This window comes from Carassius auratus, chromosome 26 (genome assembly GCF_003368295.1).
Source record: "Carassius auratus strain Wakin chromosome 26, ASM336829v1, whole genome shotgun sequence".
NCBI lineage: Eukaryota > Metazoa > Chordata > Actinopteri > Cypriniformes > Cyprinidae > Carassius > Carassius auratus.
In genome coordinates this window covers 14110692-14127646 of record NC_039268.1, presented here as the reverse complement: position 1 = coordinate 14127646, position 16955 = coordinate 14110692, and the positions used below count along the sequence as shown (strand labels likewise).

General features: G+C 36.3%; 2 protein-coding genes across 3 annotated transcripts in view; one reads left to right on the top strand and one right to left on the bottom strand.

Moving 5' to 3' along the window:
• The first annotated feature begins 2240 nt into the window (after positions 1-2240).
• The window catches only part of ubac2 (UBA domain containing 2), a 38862-nt gene continuing 24147 nt past the window's right edge, over positions 2241-16955 (top strand). The window contains exons 1-7 of one of the 2 annotated variants that reach the window (XM_026204354.1): positions 2241-2452; positions 3557-3684; positions 4057-4176; positions 4765-4871; positions 12273-12396; positions 13126-13173; positions 15452-15706. In XM_026204354.1, coding sequence (XP_026060139.1) covers positions 2254-2452; positions 3557-3684; positions 4057-4176; positions 4765-4871; positions 12273-12396; positions 13126-13173; positions 15452-15706 — 981 coding nt within the window. In that variant the 5' untranslated portion in view covers positions 2241-2253. The remainder of the gene's footprint in view (positions 2453-3556; positions 3685-4056; positions 4177-4764; positions 4872-12272; positions 12397-13125; positions 13174-15451; positions 15707-16955) is intronic. The other variant, XM_026204353.1, reaches the window with a different exon arrangement.
• gpr183b (G protein-coupled receptor 183b) lies at positions 4974-8343 on the bottom strand. Its single transcript, XM_026204355.1, has 2 exons — positions 8214-8343; positions 4974-7039 (listed from the first exon to the last, which is right to left on the bottom strand). The coding sequence occupies exon 2, from the start codon at positions 7013-7015 to the stop codon at positions 5945-5947; it is 1071 nt and encodes a 356-aa protein (XP_026060140.1). The 5' UTR covers positions 7016-7039; positions 8214-8343; the 3' UTR covers positions 4974-5944.

The following is a 16955-nucleotide window of genomic DNA, read 5'->3' as shown; positions in this document are numbered from 1 at the left end:
CACCCAACAGATGGTCATTACACAAACAAGCTCATTTATCTCAAAGCCAGCAGTGGGGAACAAACAAAAGTATTTTACTTAATGTAGCAGCTTGACGTTGACTTGCAGCTGAGCTTTCAAACCGACTCAAATGAAAGATGTCTTGCATGTTTTAATTAATTCTCCAGCAGAGAAAGCTCTTGTTTGTGAAATTGAAGTCAGACGATAGCAATGATCATTTATCAAAAGCCAAACGGCCTGTTTCATGATCGGAAACTATTTAAAGGCATAGAGGCTCTATTTCTTGCATAATGCGGTTTCTACTGCTTTATTCTTCTACATTCATTTATTTCATATTACAGAGTTTAAAAGTTCACAGCTAGGATATGTGTATGTGCGCGTACTTTATGGACAGACAATAGGCTATTCTTTGTAAGTGACAAATAAACTCAACCTTTATTGATCTTGTATTATTATTTTTTTTACTTGACTAGTAACGCAAATACATATTGCTTTGCCCGGGGTTCTCGAAATCGCTGTCTGTGCTGCCACCGTGTGGTCATAAAACCATAGTGCAGTAGTTTAGAATCTATGTTGAGAATAGAACTTTGTCTATGACCAATAACATATTTTCAGTGTTTGAACAAATGTTGATAGGTTAATTGCCCTATGGAGCCAGAAGAGTCTCAATAAAGATAAATGCACACACTACAGTCACATATGCACACATAGGATTCATAAATGCACACACATAATTCATAAATACACACACAGGATACACAAATGCACACAAAATTCACAAATGCACACACAAAATTTAAAAAGCACAGAAGATTTACAAATGCATACAAAATTCAGAAATGCACACAAAATTCAGAAATACACACACAATTTAGAAATGCAAACAACATTTACAAATGCACTCAAGATTCACAAATGCACAGGACAAGATTCAGAAATGTATTTCTGATGCACACACACATATATCTTGATTTACAAACTGCTTGCGGTCTGTGAACTTCACTGCATTTGTGTGTGAATGTTGAGACTCCCTTGACTTGGCTCGACACACAAATGCCTTTTTTTAAACAGGGAATGATCTGCAACCAATCAGATATCGCCCTTGTTTTAGCCAATCACAAGAATGCACCCCATGTGGGGGGATTGTTTACTTATAAGCCAATCACATGAACGTGTTCACACAGCAATTGTATTAAATTGTATTGTAATTCCTGAATCACTAGGGTGCACCTATAATAAGTGTTTATATTCAGACTATTTAGGATTGCTTCGGGGGTACCGCGGCGGAGTAACCCAGTACCTTTGTGATTCTTCATAGACATAAACAGAGAGAAGTAGTTCTGGCTACGATGTTCTTCCGCAATACGCAAGCAGTTCTGTTTATTAACCGCTAGAGCGTCAAAAGTTACCAACTGCAGCTTTAAAGGGTTGTTCCAAATAGAAGTGCTCAAAACTGGCCACTTCAAAGGGCCCTTCGGAATGAAGCATTTCGAAGGAGACAACTGATGGACACTTTGGGCCCCATGATTCTTTGCACAGATACTTTGCATGATGACGGAGCCTCCATATGGGCATGAGATATTTAGGGTTTATGAACCCTAAACTGGGTACATTCATTTCAAGTAAAGACTTTTAATTTTGTGCATGAATATATAGTAATAAATATAGTAATATATATTTTGTGGCATCCCCCGTTACCACATTTTTAGTATTTTAATTAAAAAACATGTATAATGTACAATAAAAAATGTAGACAAAAATACGTTTCAAAATAAAATGTAATTAAACAAATAAAAATAAGAAAAAAAAACAAAATATAGTTTTTTAGAACAAATATTCAAACAGGCTAAAAACAATGCTTTGTTTGAAACTAAAAACTTAATCTTAGCAAGAGGTGTTGCTCTATTAATTGTAGTATGTTAGAGTGTGTTCTAAAGAAAATTACTTTATTACATTAGCTACAACAGAAACAACGTCTAGTTCTAAATACGGCTATTACTCTAAATACTATGCTAGTGAGGGGTAACAAACAGTGATACGGATTATATTTTTAAAACATAGTTCTTAGCTAAGCAGCTATGCTATTTTCAACAAAATATTGTTTTGTTAAAAATCATAATTCTGACAACAATTTGAATTTTTGCCATGCTAAATTTTTAAACCTTTCAAACCTTTACCTGTCCTAATAAAGCTAACTTACGTCCTCTAGTGGCTACAGTAAAAGAAAACGCTAATTTCGTAGGAGTGACGCGGATGAAGTTTGTCTCTTGCGAGTCGCCATCCGCGCAGGACCCTTTCCCCTTTCCCTCTCTCCTAGCGAGATTTCCCTTTAACTTTTACTGTTTTTACGTTTTAAATCCAGTGCCTTTGGTTCGTCATCTCGTTAGTCTTCTTAGTTATAATCTGCGTGTAATAGGCACGATGTTCACGTCCACCGGTTCGAGGGGATTGTGTAAGTACAGCTTAAAATCATCATGTCGTGTACAGTATATCAGATCCTGCTGTCATTCATTCAGATTAAAGCCTAGACATTGGCATGACCTTTATCCGAGTTTTATCGCACTTAACACATTTCGCCTTTGCTCCTGATTTCAGACAGGAAGTGTTGATATCGTTTATAAAGTTGATGGGCGTGAAATCGCGCGCTCCTGAGGAAATGCGACATGACACACAGATAGCAATCAAATAACGTGAGAGTCTGCGTGAACTTTTCTTGAAATCCCCATAAACACCTCCAAAGAGCATCAGTTCAACACTGACTCATTGTTATTGATGTAATAATGATAATTCTTTACATACCCGTATGATGTTTCAAGTCTGTATGACTTTATTTATTCTGCGGAATACAATTTTTTCTTTAAGTTTTAAAAGTGTACATTTTTAAATGACAGTTGTCCTAGAAAAATTACCGTAGTAACCATAGTTTCCGAGATAAAAGTGAGTTTGTTTTCTCATGGGAACAGATTTGGGGAAACTTTACATTACTCCCTCACCATTGGATTTGAATTTGCTCTGCAGTGAATGGGTGCCGTCAGAATGTGTCGACAAAACAACACAACAACAAGCTGATAAAAACAACACGATAACACACAAGACATTCGCACAACTCCAGTCCATCCATTAACATCTTGTGAAGTCAAAATATGTGCTTGTAAGAAACCAATCCATATGAAAGATTATTTAAACTCAAACTTTAAATTTTTACAAGCCAAAACTAAAGTTCTAAACAAATATGTACAGTAGACAGATTTTGACGTCAACAGGAGATGGACTTATTTACTGGAGGAAGGGTTCTTAAAACGTCAGTGAAACGCCTTAAAGGTGCAGTAAGTGATTTCTGAGAAACATGTTTAAAATCACCAAAATAAGCAAGCTCCATGGTGATATAAGTGGGGACAAACCAGTGTGTCTGACTGAATGTGGTCTACTCACATAATCACCCAATGGACCCATAGGTCCTCCATCTGAAATATTATCTTTCATCCACTGACATGATAAATGTTTATCATTTCCTCTGACACATTTAACAGTACAACATCTGCGCTGTGTCTTACAGATAAAGCACCCCTGTCCAAGAGCTTACTGCTGCTTCCTCCAGTCCTCACTGTGCTGCTGACTGTGCTTCTGCCTCAGTACCAGGATCTGTTCATATACAACCTCCAGGCTGTCAGCCAGGGCAAGCAGGTGAGATATTAAACCAGCCGACATAAAGAATTCAGTGCACTTTATAAAAATGCATACATTTTAACAATATATATCGCTTTAGATTGTTTGCCCTTTTATATATTTTTTTTATATTACTGTGGTTAGTAATAATATTGAGCTATTGTGGCATAAAAAATGGTTTTCTGTATATTGGTGATTAGATGCTTAAAAATAAACTGTATCATATTGGTCATCAAAGAGCATTATTCTATAGGCCAAGCATTCTGGACCGTTTTCAGATATAAACAATCATTTTACTGGACTGTTGTTTTTAAGTAATCACATATTTTGAGATGTTTCTAGTATTTGTGAACACAATTATCCTGTGTGTGTTTCATGGCACACTTGTAGTTCTGGAGGCTGGTGTGTGGACGGCTCATCTGCTTGGACCTGAAAGACACTTTCTGCAGCAGTTTGCTGATCTACAACTTTCGTATTTTTGAGAGAAGGTTTGGCAGCCACAAATTTGCTGTAAGTTTGAATAGCAGCACTATGTTGTGTGTCTTCCTTTTTTCTACTAGAAAGGTCAAAAAAAAAGTACTGACACAACATGCTTCTGCTTTGTTATACCACAGACATTTAAGATTTGCAGCCATATTCCAAAAACAAAACAAAAAAACATTTACAACATAAAATTGTATGGTATCATGAATAAATTAATTTCTGGATTAATTTGATTTTCAAATATGCCAATATGGTGCAATATGTATACTAACCCTGACCTGTGCCTGAAGGTCACATGGAAACTTTGAACGCCTTCCTCTTATCTATCAATCAGTTGACTAATCTTGAAAGATGTTTAAGGGCGTGGGATTTGCTCTTCAGTCTACTATTTATGCTATAAACAAAACAAGTCAATTTTTAATGATGTCAAAAGCCCTTTCATATGCTACCAAGCATTTCCTTTAAGATGTTTGCCTACTCTACTTTCACATACTGATGACTTTTACCCTCCTAACTCATCCTCCCTTCCTTTTGATAAAATCTCATGATGTTCTTGAAAAAAAGTTGTACTGTATAGAACTAAAACATTGTCCTATTTTTGATTCTGATGTTTAGTCCTTCCTCTTTGGAGCATGGATCCTCTCTGCTCTTGTGGACTTGCTGCTTATAGAGGCTCTTCACTTCATGTTTGAACTAAAAGTAGATGTTCTTCCAGCTGGACTGTGAGTGACACGAGTTTCTACACCATTTTAACAGTTGGTCTTTACAAACCGTTTTCAACATTATTGCCACAAGCATTAACTGTATGCTGTAAGGACATCATTTATGAATTCCTGCATCTCTTTATGTATTTGAAAGTGCAGCTCTGTTCTGTGAAACAAATGTCAACTTCCCTTTTTAATGTTGCCTTTAAGATTAACTTTCTTGTGTCATTCTTTTGCTATGAAAGTATTTTTACAGGCATCAAAACATCATCTCACCCACTTAAAAAAAGCAATGCGTGTTGAAATGTCAAGGTCTTGTGAAAGTATATTTCCCTCTTATTTCAAGTTATTTCCTTTGAGCTACTCTTCTCAACAAGAGACTGGGTTCCTTTTTTGATGAGAAAAATGGATATCCAAGAACTTAAAAAAAAACATGTGTTAAAAGTTTGATGAAGTGTCCTCATCTTTGAAACTTTTCCAGAATCAAAGCGACTTTTTTTTATCGTTCAATAGCTTTATTTTGCAATTTTTCAAACTTAGGAATGATTCATGTATTTATGTGTGAACCGTCAACCGTTCCTAAATGAATAGTTCACCTCCAAAATAAAACCGTACCCAACCTCATGTCATTTCAAACCTGTGACTTTCCATCTCCTTTGAAAAACAAAAGAAAATATTTTAAAGAATGTTGCTAATCAAACTATTTTGGTGATTATTGACTTCCATTGTAAATCAAAAAATAAGTTTCATAAAAGAAAGGAAGACATACAGTTTTAGAACAAGTGAGTAAATATTGACCGAATATTCATGTTTGGTGAACTGACCCTTTAACAGTCATGTTTTGAACGGAAAATGGTCAATTACGTCATGGACTAGTCTTTTTGCAGCAAGTATTTTTTCTTTCTCAACTTTGATGGCAGTGCTTGTCAAGCGTCCATCTGTTTCATGAAGTGTGTGCTGTTTCAAATCTGGAAAGATGAGTTGTCTGGGACATTTTTTGCTTTGTTCTTGGCTTTAAGTTCTGCCCCACATACTGTATGTGTTTGTTACCTCTTTTCATCACCTAATGTTGGCTTTTGTTGCCAGTTGTTTTACTGAGCTTCTCTAACATTGTTCATTGTCATTCCTGTATTGCGGCGTGAAGCGCGCATATCGCCTGTGCCTGAACTTTCATGTGAGGTTCTTCCAACACTAGAGAAGTGGGTGCCAACCTGCCACTTCATCATTCTCATCAGCTTCTGCTTGTAGCCTTTACATGCAAAAAAGTAAACAAAAGGATCCAGGCATGAATTTAAGTTCATAAGGCACACCGTAATATGCAGGGATATCTGAAAGGACTGGAGCTCCTTGCAGTCCGGATCATAGATAAGTTTTCGGATCATGTATTGCAGAAGGTCTAGATGGTATGGGCCGAAACACACCATGAACACAAATACCACTCCTGCGATCACTCCTCTTGCTTTTTTGGTCCTTCCAGAACGTTCTGTCAGTCGGTTTGACTTTGCTGCTAGACGTAGTTTACGGGTCAATATAGAGTAGCAGGCGATGATTGTCACCAGTGGGACTACAAAGCCTATACCTACCCCAATAATCAGCAAGAAGGGCAGCCCTTTGAAAAGGCCCTCGAAATTAGGGTATTCCATACAGGTGATGTTGTTGTCATGCTCCTTTTTGGTCAATCTGATGGTCAGGAGAGGCAGCGTCTGGGCCAGCACCAGCAGCCATATGGCTATACACACCAATCGGGCATTTTTCACTTTTCTCCATTTGGTTAGCTTCATTGGAAACACCAGTGCCACAAACCGGTCGATTGCCAGACAAGTCATGAAGTTCACTCCAGCATAGCAGTTCACATAGAAGAGCAGTGTTATGGCTTTACAGAGTCCTTCCCCCATGGGCCAGTGGAAGCCAAGGCCGTAGTAAACCGCTCGTAGGGGAAGCGACAGGCAGAACAGGATATCCGACACTGCCAGGTTGGCGGAATACAGCGTGATGGAATTGAGTTTGGTGATGTTGAGGAAGATCACATGAAGAGCCAGGGCGTTGCCTAAAAGTCCCACTGGACATATGATGGAATAGGCCAGAGGAATGAGAACCCGGGCCACTGGACGATGGTCATACAAGTTGGTGCAAGAGTAGTTTTGGTCTAAATCAGTGTCCATCTTAGTTATATACAGAAGAAATCACTGCAGAGAGAGGCAGAGGATTATTTTAATGCGTTTATTTGATCAAAAATGCATTGAAAATGGCAATATTGTGAAATAACATTACAATTTACATTAACTATAATCTGTTTTAATATATATTAATATGTAATTTATGGCAAAGCTGCCATCACTCCTGTCTTCAGTGTTACATGATCCTTCATAAATCATATAATATGCTGGTTTGATGCAAAAGTAACATTTGATTTTATTATCTATGCTGAAAACCGTTAATATTCATTTATATTTGCCTAGTATTTCTTTGCGCAATGATTTTTCTAGGATTCTTTGAAATTGAAATCTTTTATAAACATTATTATAAAACAGTCAAGACACTGTCACTTTTTATTAATTTGATTTGTCCTTGATTGAAGTAATAATTAATATGACATTTCTCACTGAGCTCAGGTCTTTGAATGGTAGCGTATGGTTTTACTATGAATAGTGATTCTGCTCTCAGTTTTGTTGATTGTAGTAAGTTTGACTTCTGTAAGTTTTAAGCTGTTTCCCTTTTTTCAGGCGAGGCTTGTTTCTCTTCCACGTTTCTGTTGCTTTGTTTCTCTTTACGTTTCTGATTTAGTTTTTTGTTTTTACATTGGAAAAAATGACATTCACACACATTTGAAATTAAATATAATCAGTAACACTTTACAATCAAGTTCCAAGTGGTTAACATAAGTACATTAGTTCATATGAAATAACAGTGAAAAATAGTAAATCATTAATCTTAGTGAAATTAGTAAAATTATAATGAATACATTATTCAAATAAAATGTTCTTTTTCTATCTGTTAACATTATTTAATGGACCTAAGATAACACAAACTAACAATGAACAGTTGTATTTTATCAATAACTAATGTTAACAAAGATTAATAAATACTTTAATAAAAGGACGGTATTGTCATTTAATTTTAGTTAATGCATTAGTGTCACCATATAATCAAATATATACAAATCTAGTCACTCATAAGTTTTTAAAAAAGTTTTCGGAAATGTTAAGATTTTGTTGTATAGGCTATTGGGCATTGAAGAATAAAATAAATTAACTTCACACATGGTCGCCATAAATTTATATATATTTTTTTATATTTGGGCTTAATTTCACACTTTTAATTACACGATTTTCCAAAACAAGGATGAAATAATTTGCTTACCAGATAAGAGAGAGCAAATGTTCACTCAGACATTGGTGTTACTCAAAATCTCTATATCACACTTTTAAAGCAGCGTGAAATGCAGCAAAACCAAGAGTTCAGCATCTCTTCCTGCCTCTTTCTCACTGTCTGTTACTCTGTTCCTCTCTTTTCTCTTATCTCTCTCTCTCTTTCTAGCAGTGTGGTGAGTCTGCTTAAAGAGATAGTTCACCCAAAAATTTATATTCCGTCAGCGTTTACCACAGCTTGTTGTAGCCTGTAATAATTTTGTTTTTTTCTGTTGAAAGTAAGAGAAGATATTTTGAAGACTGATGTTAACCATTCACTTCCACAGTATGGAAAAAAAAATATGGAAATCAGTGACTACCAGCAACTGTTCGGTTCTTTTGTTCAACACAAGAAAGAAATTCATACTGGTTTAAAACAACATGTGAGGAAATTATGACAGATTATTCATTTTAGGGGTGAACGGTCTCTTTAACTCTGGATGGAGAAGTGAAATTATCTTGTGAATTTCAACAAAACATATATATATATATATATATATATATATATATATATGTGTGTACGTCATACATAGTTACCGTTAATCTGGACTGAATCTGCATTTAGAAACATGTTTAGTTTATTTCATCACAAAGACCTAGTTTGAGACATAGTAAGGTACGTAGTTATTGCACAAGTCCTATCTTTTCTTTTTTTTAATTAAGGAAACAATTGGTAATGGAAAAAATTGGTAATGGAAAAAGTCGAATTTATGTTTTTCCGGTCTTAATTGAATTACTAGTTTGCAACTGTTACCCCACATGTCATTCTTCTTAAATGGTTGATAAACCATATTCTGCATTTTGTAATGATTGTTGAGACAACGTATGTCGTAATGAGAATTTGATGTTTATCTAAAAAACTGCTTAAAGGGATAGTTGATGTTTATGTGCTTACCCACAGGGCATCCAAGATGTAGCTAACATTGTTTCTTCAACAGAACACAAACCAAGATTTTTTAACTCAAATCGTTGCAGTCTATCAGTTGTATAATGTAAGTAGATGGGAATCACGGCTAAAATAAAACATACACAAACAAAACCAAATTAAAACCTGTGGCTTGTGACGATACATTAATGTGCAAAGACAAAAAATGGATCAGTCTGTGCAAGAAACAGGTTCTTTATTTATTTATTGTATTTTACCTCTGACTCACACAATGTCCAAACTGTTAGAACTCTCCTGAGCACATTCTTAGAAGCAAGCACGTGAGGCGTTGTATTCTTCTTCTTCCTTTGTAGTGGATTGCAGACCTACAAGTCCGTGATCTACCATAAAGCAAGTAGAAGACGACAACGCCTCACATGTCTGCTGCGTTGAATGCGCACAACAGAATGCGCTCAAGAGAGTTCTAACAGTTCGGACATTGTGTATAAATCAGAGGTAAAATACAATATGCCGTATTTTTCGGACTATAAGTCGCACCTAATTATAAGTCGCATCAGTCCAAAAATACGTCATGATGAGGAAAAAACATATAAGTCGCACTGGAATATAAGTCGTGTATTTATTTAGAACCAATAAACAAGAGAAAACATTACCGTCTACAGCCGCGAGAGGGCGCTATATGTTTTCAGTGTATGATACAGGAGCAGACGGTTGTAGACGGTAATGTTTTCTCTTGGTTCATGTCAAATTAATTTTGATAAATAAGTCACACCTGACTATAAGTCACAGGACCAGCCCGAAGAGCGTTTAAAAAAAATTAACAACCCTCACAGTTGTCATGATGGGCAAAATTAATTATATAGACCAAAATAATTTTTTTAACCAGGCTGTAAACATGTTTTTTTTTTTTTCTGCTGTGAAGTTGGGCATTTCAACATGGGGATTCTATGGGCCTGACTCCCTTTTGCAGCCAGCCACAAGCGCCCAGTCGATGAATTACTGTTTTAGTCACTTCCTTGTTGGCTTCACAAAAGAGAGCGGTAGGTTGTCGCTCATTTCTGCCAGGTGTTTTATGTAGTTTTTGCAATCTGGCAACCCTGTGGGTGCTCTGATGGCAGAACTAGTGCTGTTTTTTTTTTTTTTACAAGCCATTTGTACTGTTTGTGTTACCAAATGTGCCATGATCAAACTTTCACTGAGTCCATTAATGTCCATAAATTCGAATTGTTGGACTTTATATTAAGAGTTTCTAAAGTTTTTACCAGTTTTCGTGTTGAAAATGGCATGGCAATGTTAGCTTTCAGTGTGTATTAACAAGCTTTGAGCAAATTTACTGCTCTGAGCGGCTTTTTCCCATTTGTGAACAAATTGTCACTTAGGTCTTAGAAAATGTAATGTGAATACAGATGACAAAACACTAACAAAACCATGAGTTTTGTATTATTAACTTTGGAATAGATTAGACTATAGATTAGACTATGTATTTCCAAGCATTCCCTGCTGAAAAAAAGAAAATATAAAGTGCTAAAACCAGCCTAAGCTGGTTGACTGATTTTAGTTTGTCATCCAGCCCAGTCTTTGCTGGTCAAAGCTGGTCAGAAGGCTGGTTTTAGAGGTGTTTTGACCACTTCCTTAGCTGGTCAGGCTGGGAGACCAGCTGGAACAACCAGCTAAAACCAGCTTGACCAAGCTTGGAGACCAGCTTAAACCAGCTAAGTTTAGGCTGGTTTTAGCAGGGGTTTTTCTCTCCGCAGGATAGAATAATAGTTATTAATAATCGTGATTATAATTTTCATCAAAATAATCGTATTTATCAGTTTAACCATTATCGTGCAGCCCTACTGCAACGGTTTGAGTTAAAAGTCTTGGTTTGTGTTCTACTGAAGAATCAATTCAGTAGAATCAAAAAATCATTTACATCTTGAGGCCCTGGGGGTAAGCAGATAAACATCACATTTTCATTTTTGGGTGTACTATGCCTTTAACAGAGACCTTGCTATCTATCACCTTTGTCAATAGATAAATTCCAATTACATTATGGGTAATGAAAGGTTTTGGTTTTGGGTGTCCCCAACAACAGGCTGACATGCAAGGTCAGAAAACACATTCATTGTCTTATAATATGCATTTATTTTTTACCTTACATGCTTAATGAGTCCCAGACAATTTGCTCAATTATACATTTTTCCAAACCCCTACTTTGCATGATGCTAATCTGTGGTGATTGGTTTCAGTTTCATTTCATCATGCCTGTAATGCAAGATAAAGTAGCGTTTGTGAGTTTTGTGTACAGGATTACCGGGGAAAACATAATTTAACTGCTCTAAAAGCAGTACCTAGTGGCAAAGAATGAATTTGCATTTTCATTCAGACCAACGCGAAAAGACCAACAACTGGCAGCCGATATGCTAATGTTTCATGTTGATGTCAACATGAAATGGCTTGGGATTCAATTTAAAAACAACTCGTTTCAATGATTTGATTCTTCGATTCGTAGGAGTCGACTCTTTCTTTTGAGAGACAATAACTTTATACACATTGCACTTTCAGATTTAAGACTTTGCAGGAAAGGTGATTTTCAAAAATCCAAAATAGGGGAACTTGAAACTGATAAATTGTCAATAAAACATCCTACCGTACTACTTATTACCCTTTTATTTTGCTCCGTTATGTAACTAAAGTAGCTAGTGTTCCTGTGGCTCAGTGGTAGGGCATTGTGTTAGCAGCGCAAAAGGTTGTGGGTTTGATTCCCAGGGAACACATATTAGGTAAAAAATATTAGCCTGAATGCACTGTAAGTCGCTTTGGATAAAAGCGTCTGCTAAATGCATTCATTTAATTGAATTTTAACTAGAAAAACAAGTGACTGTTGACCAATGCATTGTACAATGTTTTAGTCTACATTGAAAATTAATAATCAAGGAAAGTAAAGAAAATGTTATGTTCTTCTTAAAAGGAAGTTTTCAACTAGATTTTAAAGAGAGTTCCACTTTTCTTTATCATGGGCAGGCACTAATACATGATTGATTTGCACATTTTTATTCTGTATTGTCATCTGACAACAAGGTTGAGGATTCACTTGTCTTCCTTCTGTTTCTAACTCTTCATTTTCTCTCTCTTTCTCAGACTGGGCCCAGTCTTTGCTCTCTTTGTGCCTTTCTACAGCTCCATCCCACGTGTTCAGGTCACTCAGCTTCTCGGCCACATCTCAATCACAAACAAATCTCTGACGTACATTGTGGGTGCACAGGTGAGCTCAGACTGCCTTCACAAATCATCTTCTCATTAGCTTTCTGTATATTTTTAAGACTTCCCACTTTGCTAGTTTATCTCAGAAGCTACACACAAAAGTAAAAGTCATTGCTGCTCGAGATTTTAGGATAGTAAGTGACATTCATCTTTTGACAAATAAGGGAAGACAAAACACAAGGTTCAAATGGCTAAAAAGGTTCAGGGTTTTTTTTTTTTCTAGATATTTGATATTTGTTGCAAGAGTAGAAACCACAGATAAAATGTATGTAGGATAACCGAGACAAGTTATGAGAAACTCTAGCACCTGAGAACCTATTCGTTGTGGTCTCTTGCTCTGGTCGGGTTTTTTATCTGATTTGAGATATCAGTGGTAACAAATTAAGTTGCATACTACTTAGAAAAATGTAAATGGGTTTTAACCTTTTACCATTACAGTCTTTTTCAGTCATGCATTCAAAACATACCCATTTATACTAACCAATGTAATGTAATATTGTAATAGTAGAAAATTCATTTGGGTTTCATTAAATTAATGTTCATATTCTTTTGTTCCACTCTTGCATTAAATAAGATATTTCCTTATATCAAACACTTGTTTATGGATGATTTAGTGAGTTATCTTACTGGTTTGTAATCCTTCAAATATACTTTGTGGATGTGAAAGTGCTTTCTTCACTCAGTTCTGAATTTCTTTTGTTTTTCTGTTGTTCTGTTATCTTGTCATCAGCTCCTGACCTCAAGTGCCTATATGTGGGTGGTTGCTTGCAGTGGACTAGTAAGTATAAAGTGGCTCAATTAAAATTGCATCATGCTTCTTTGTTTCCTTTTTTGCATCTGTAATGGTCTTTAGTAAGTATGATGATAACATGTATATGGTGGAATTCAATACAACCCACAAGCAGTGTTTGGAATAACGCCGTTTAAAAGAACGGTGTTAGGTAACAACGTTATTTTTCAGTAACGGGGTAATCTAATTAATGACTTTCCCGTCATTATAACGCCGTTAACATTAATGGACGTTAAATGCGGTGCGTTACTATGCATTGATTGAATAAACCGAACGTACCCCTTGCTCACACAGCTAGTGTGGGTTAATAACGAGATAAGCGATTATGATTGGCTAAGGCAGTCATGTGTTTCATGGTAGCCAATCAGAGCCAGTGTTTTTACACACATGCCTGCGCCAGCGGCGCCACACGCAACAGCTAAACAGAGATTCTCAGCAGCAGCAGAGATGGCGAGTCAGTAGCAATCCGATGAAAAGTTGGCATTTTCAAGGTGGAGATATTAGCACTACTTTAAATTCATTGTGGTCAAAGGCATGAATGTGCATGTAATGGTGTACATTATGTCCAGGAACGAAGACTTTGTCGACATCCGTTGTAAGCAACTCTAATTTAATGAAGCATCTCACAACGACACGCGCATCTACAAAGCTAGTGGCCAAAAAAAACTTTTCTTACAAAGATAATACTTGAAGTGCAGGATAAAACTCTTGCTGTCTGTTATGTGCAATAAATATCGAAAGTTATGAACGAACACCTGTCTGTTCTACTCATTTCAACTGACTTGTGAAAACTGCTTAAAAATACAAAATCTTTAACATATAGAAACTTTTTTTTTTCTAACAGTAACGCAAATAGTTACTTTCCCTGGTATCGAGTTACTTTTATTATAGAGTAATTCAGTTACTAACTCAGTTACTTTTTGAAACAAGTAGTGAGTAACTATAACTAATTACTTTTTTTAAATAAACTTTGCAAACAGTGCCCACAAGACCTGAGAAGTTGCTGTACCTATGGAAATTAAGGTTTTTTTTTTTTTTTTTTTTTTTTTTTGGATGTCTATTAGGTTGAAGCTACTATTACTATCACTAGGTTAAATATTTACCATTGGAGCATTCAGTGATGGTGGTTTCTAGTAGGAAAAGATAAATAAAATTAAAATACTGTCATACTTTTCACCCCTTGTTATACAAAAGAAGATATTTTGAAGAAATAACTGCTTTAGTCAGCACAATGTTTAACTTATGGGGTCTGAAATAAATTTGACCCCACTGACTTACAAAAAAAATTAAATAATTAAAATGATATTTTGTGTGTGTATGTTTCTCGAATGAAAAATGTCAAACAGGTTTGGAACAAGTGTTTTCATTTTAGGTGAAATATCCGTTTAATCCAGTCATCACATAGAGAACCACAATTTGTTTTTGTTTTTGTGTCTTTTATACTTCTCAGAAAACAATGTCGTATGCTCTAATGGTAAAAAGTCTTTATGGTAACTTTAAATATCTAGTTCCTTTAACTAGATAGTCTCTGCTACCACTGCAGAGATTAAACATAATTAAATGTGTTGTTTGAAAAATAACACCCGAAATAACTTCTGGCCCCAGGAATTTGTTTCATGTCTACTGAAGTATATTTCAGTGAATGTTGGTTCAGGCAGGTGCCTATTTACAGCATGCATGACCTACTCCTGTCTACTTAAATGGGGAAATACCAACTCTTGAAAGCTGCTGGCTAAACGCACAGTGAAACAACAGCAACTGTTTCTAGAGTGCCATATTGCATGTTCTAGTTCCTCCCATTCATAGCAATACAAGCGATCACTATTGGGTAATGTACAGTCTTTGACGCAGTTTTCGAAGGTTTTCTTTTTAAAACAGGAAATTGGGTCAGAAGACATTTCTATTTTTTTAAATAAATACTGTAGTGTTTTGTTTGAATCTTGTCACAAAAATACATGGTGTGCTAGTTCGATTTGTGGTATCCGAAGGAAAGTTCTCATTTTAAAGAACATTGCATTTATTCCATTTTCATGGATGAGGGGAAACTTTGTGTCAGCTTTTCGAAGTAAACTTACATATACTGTAGATGACTTCAAAGCTTATAAACATGGTCTAAAAGCAACAAAGATATTTTGATTTGATAGACTATTTATTCTGGCTCCTTGTAGATTTGTCTTGAAATGCTAGCATTGTATTTCTAAAAACACTCGTGCTACTGTTATGTTTTTTATGGTAAACCTCTATTGTTACAATTACTCTGTTCCAGATTGCAGGCATGTTGTATTATAATAATAAGTTGGCAGTCCAGAAGTTCATACGTGTTCCAGGATGGGCAGCCAGATGTGGTTCGGTGCTCCTAGAGCCGGTCTTCTCCGATTCTGAGCCCACTGCAGAAGCTCCGCTGGGAATGGGCGCTACCTTAGACATCCAGAGACAGCAGAGGATGGATATGCTGGACCAGCAACTGCTCCTGTCTCAGCTGGCACACCTCAGGAGAAATGCACAGCAACAACAAGCTCAGGTACTCCTACTATACTTTTATTCTGAGCTAACTGGGGTGACTGTTTTGCCCAGGCCTGGTCCTCTCTCGTCCTTCATTATCGTCACTCCAGTTTTATATCCTTCAATCTCCTACGTGGGACTAGAGGCCGGCGGTGGAGCGCAGGTGAAGCTCATCTCCAATCACTACAGCTGGCCTCACTCCTCGTTCCCACGCCTCTCGGCCCCGCCGAGATAACAACCGCTAAATTGAATAACACCCCGCTCATACGGATATTATGAGTTATGTTGCTACTTAAATGCTTTACGAATCAGTCCTCTATCGTTGACTGTCCAGTGCCATCTTGAGACTGAAAACAATGGAAGACATCAGCATTAATTTCAACATATATGGTAAAAATAATAATTTTGAGCCGTCGGGGTCCTGATCACCCTGTCGGGGTTTATTCTGAGATAACAACCAGCTGGATGTACATTACCCCTTACTTATTTTAATCGACTACAAATATGAATCATGGGAGTATTAATTGTCTTCATAAAAATATATTAGAGTAATTTTAAGTCATCAAGTCCTGCAGTCCCTTGGAAGTTTGTTGGGGCCTCCTAGTGGCTCCCAGCTCCCTTGCTGAGAACCTCTGGTTTAGAATATCTCAGAAGTGTGAAGTAGCAGTGTGTTATTATCAAAATCTAAATCTCTTTTATTCAGCAGTGCTTGTTATTCAGTGTTGGCAAGCGACTGAGTACATAGAGATGCTACATGGTGTCCGCGGCATCTTAAAAAGTATTAAAAGTTGATAAATCAATTTAGAGAAAATTAAGGCTCTTAAGTCTTACATGCCATTTTCCAAGGTATTCAATTTTGCATCATCTTTTCATTCTGTATACTTTTTTGAATAGTGGGGTTCTGTTAAGATGCTCACTGACTATATGCGCTGCTGCATGATGGGGTTTGTTGACCATGCTCTCACTGAATTTCTGACCATTGCTGCATGCTCTCATCCGCTTCTGCAGTTTTTCTATCTGCTCCGCAAACATTATAATATTCAGTGTTGGGGTAGTCACTCAAAAAAATGTATTAGTTAATAGTTACTTCTGGAAATTGTAATGAGATTACTATTTACTGCATTTGAAAAGTAACGTCACTACTTATTACTTTACTTTCCCTATTTTTAGGGCCCTATAAAATCTGTTTTATTTTTTCTCAACTCCTTTTTAATGGTTAAATTTAATTGTATTCATCAAAAAGTCTAATTAATTTAAATCATAACACT

What these genes read in the sequence shown, in the direction of transcription:
- gpr183b (XM_026204355.1), bottom strand. Translation starts at nt 7,015, where the DNA reads ATGGACACTGATTTAGACCAAAACTACTCTTGCACCAACTTGTATGAC.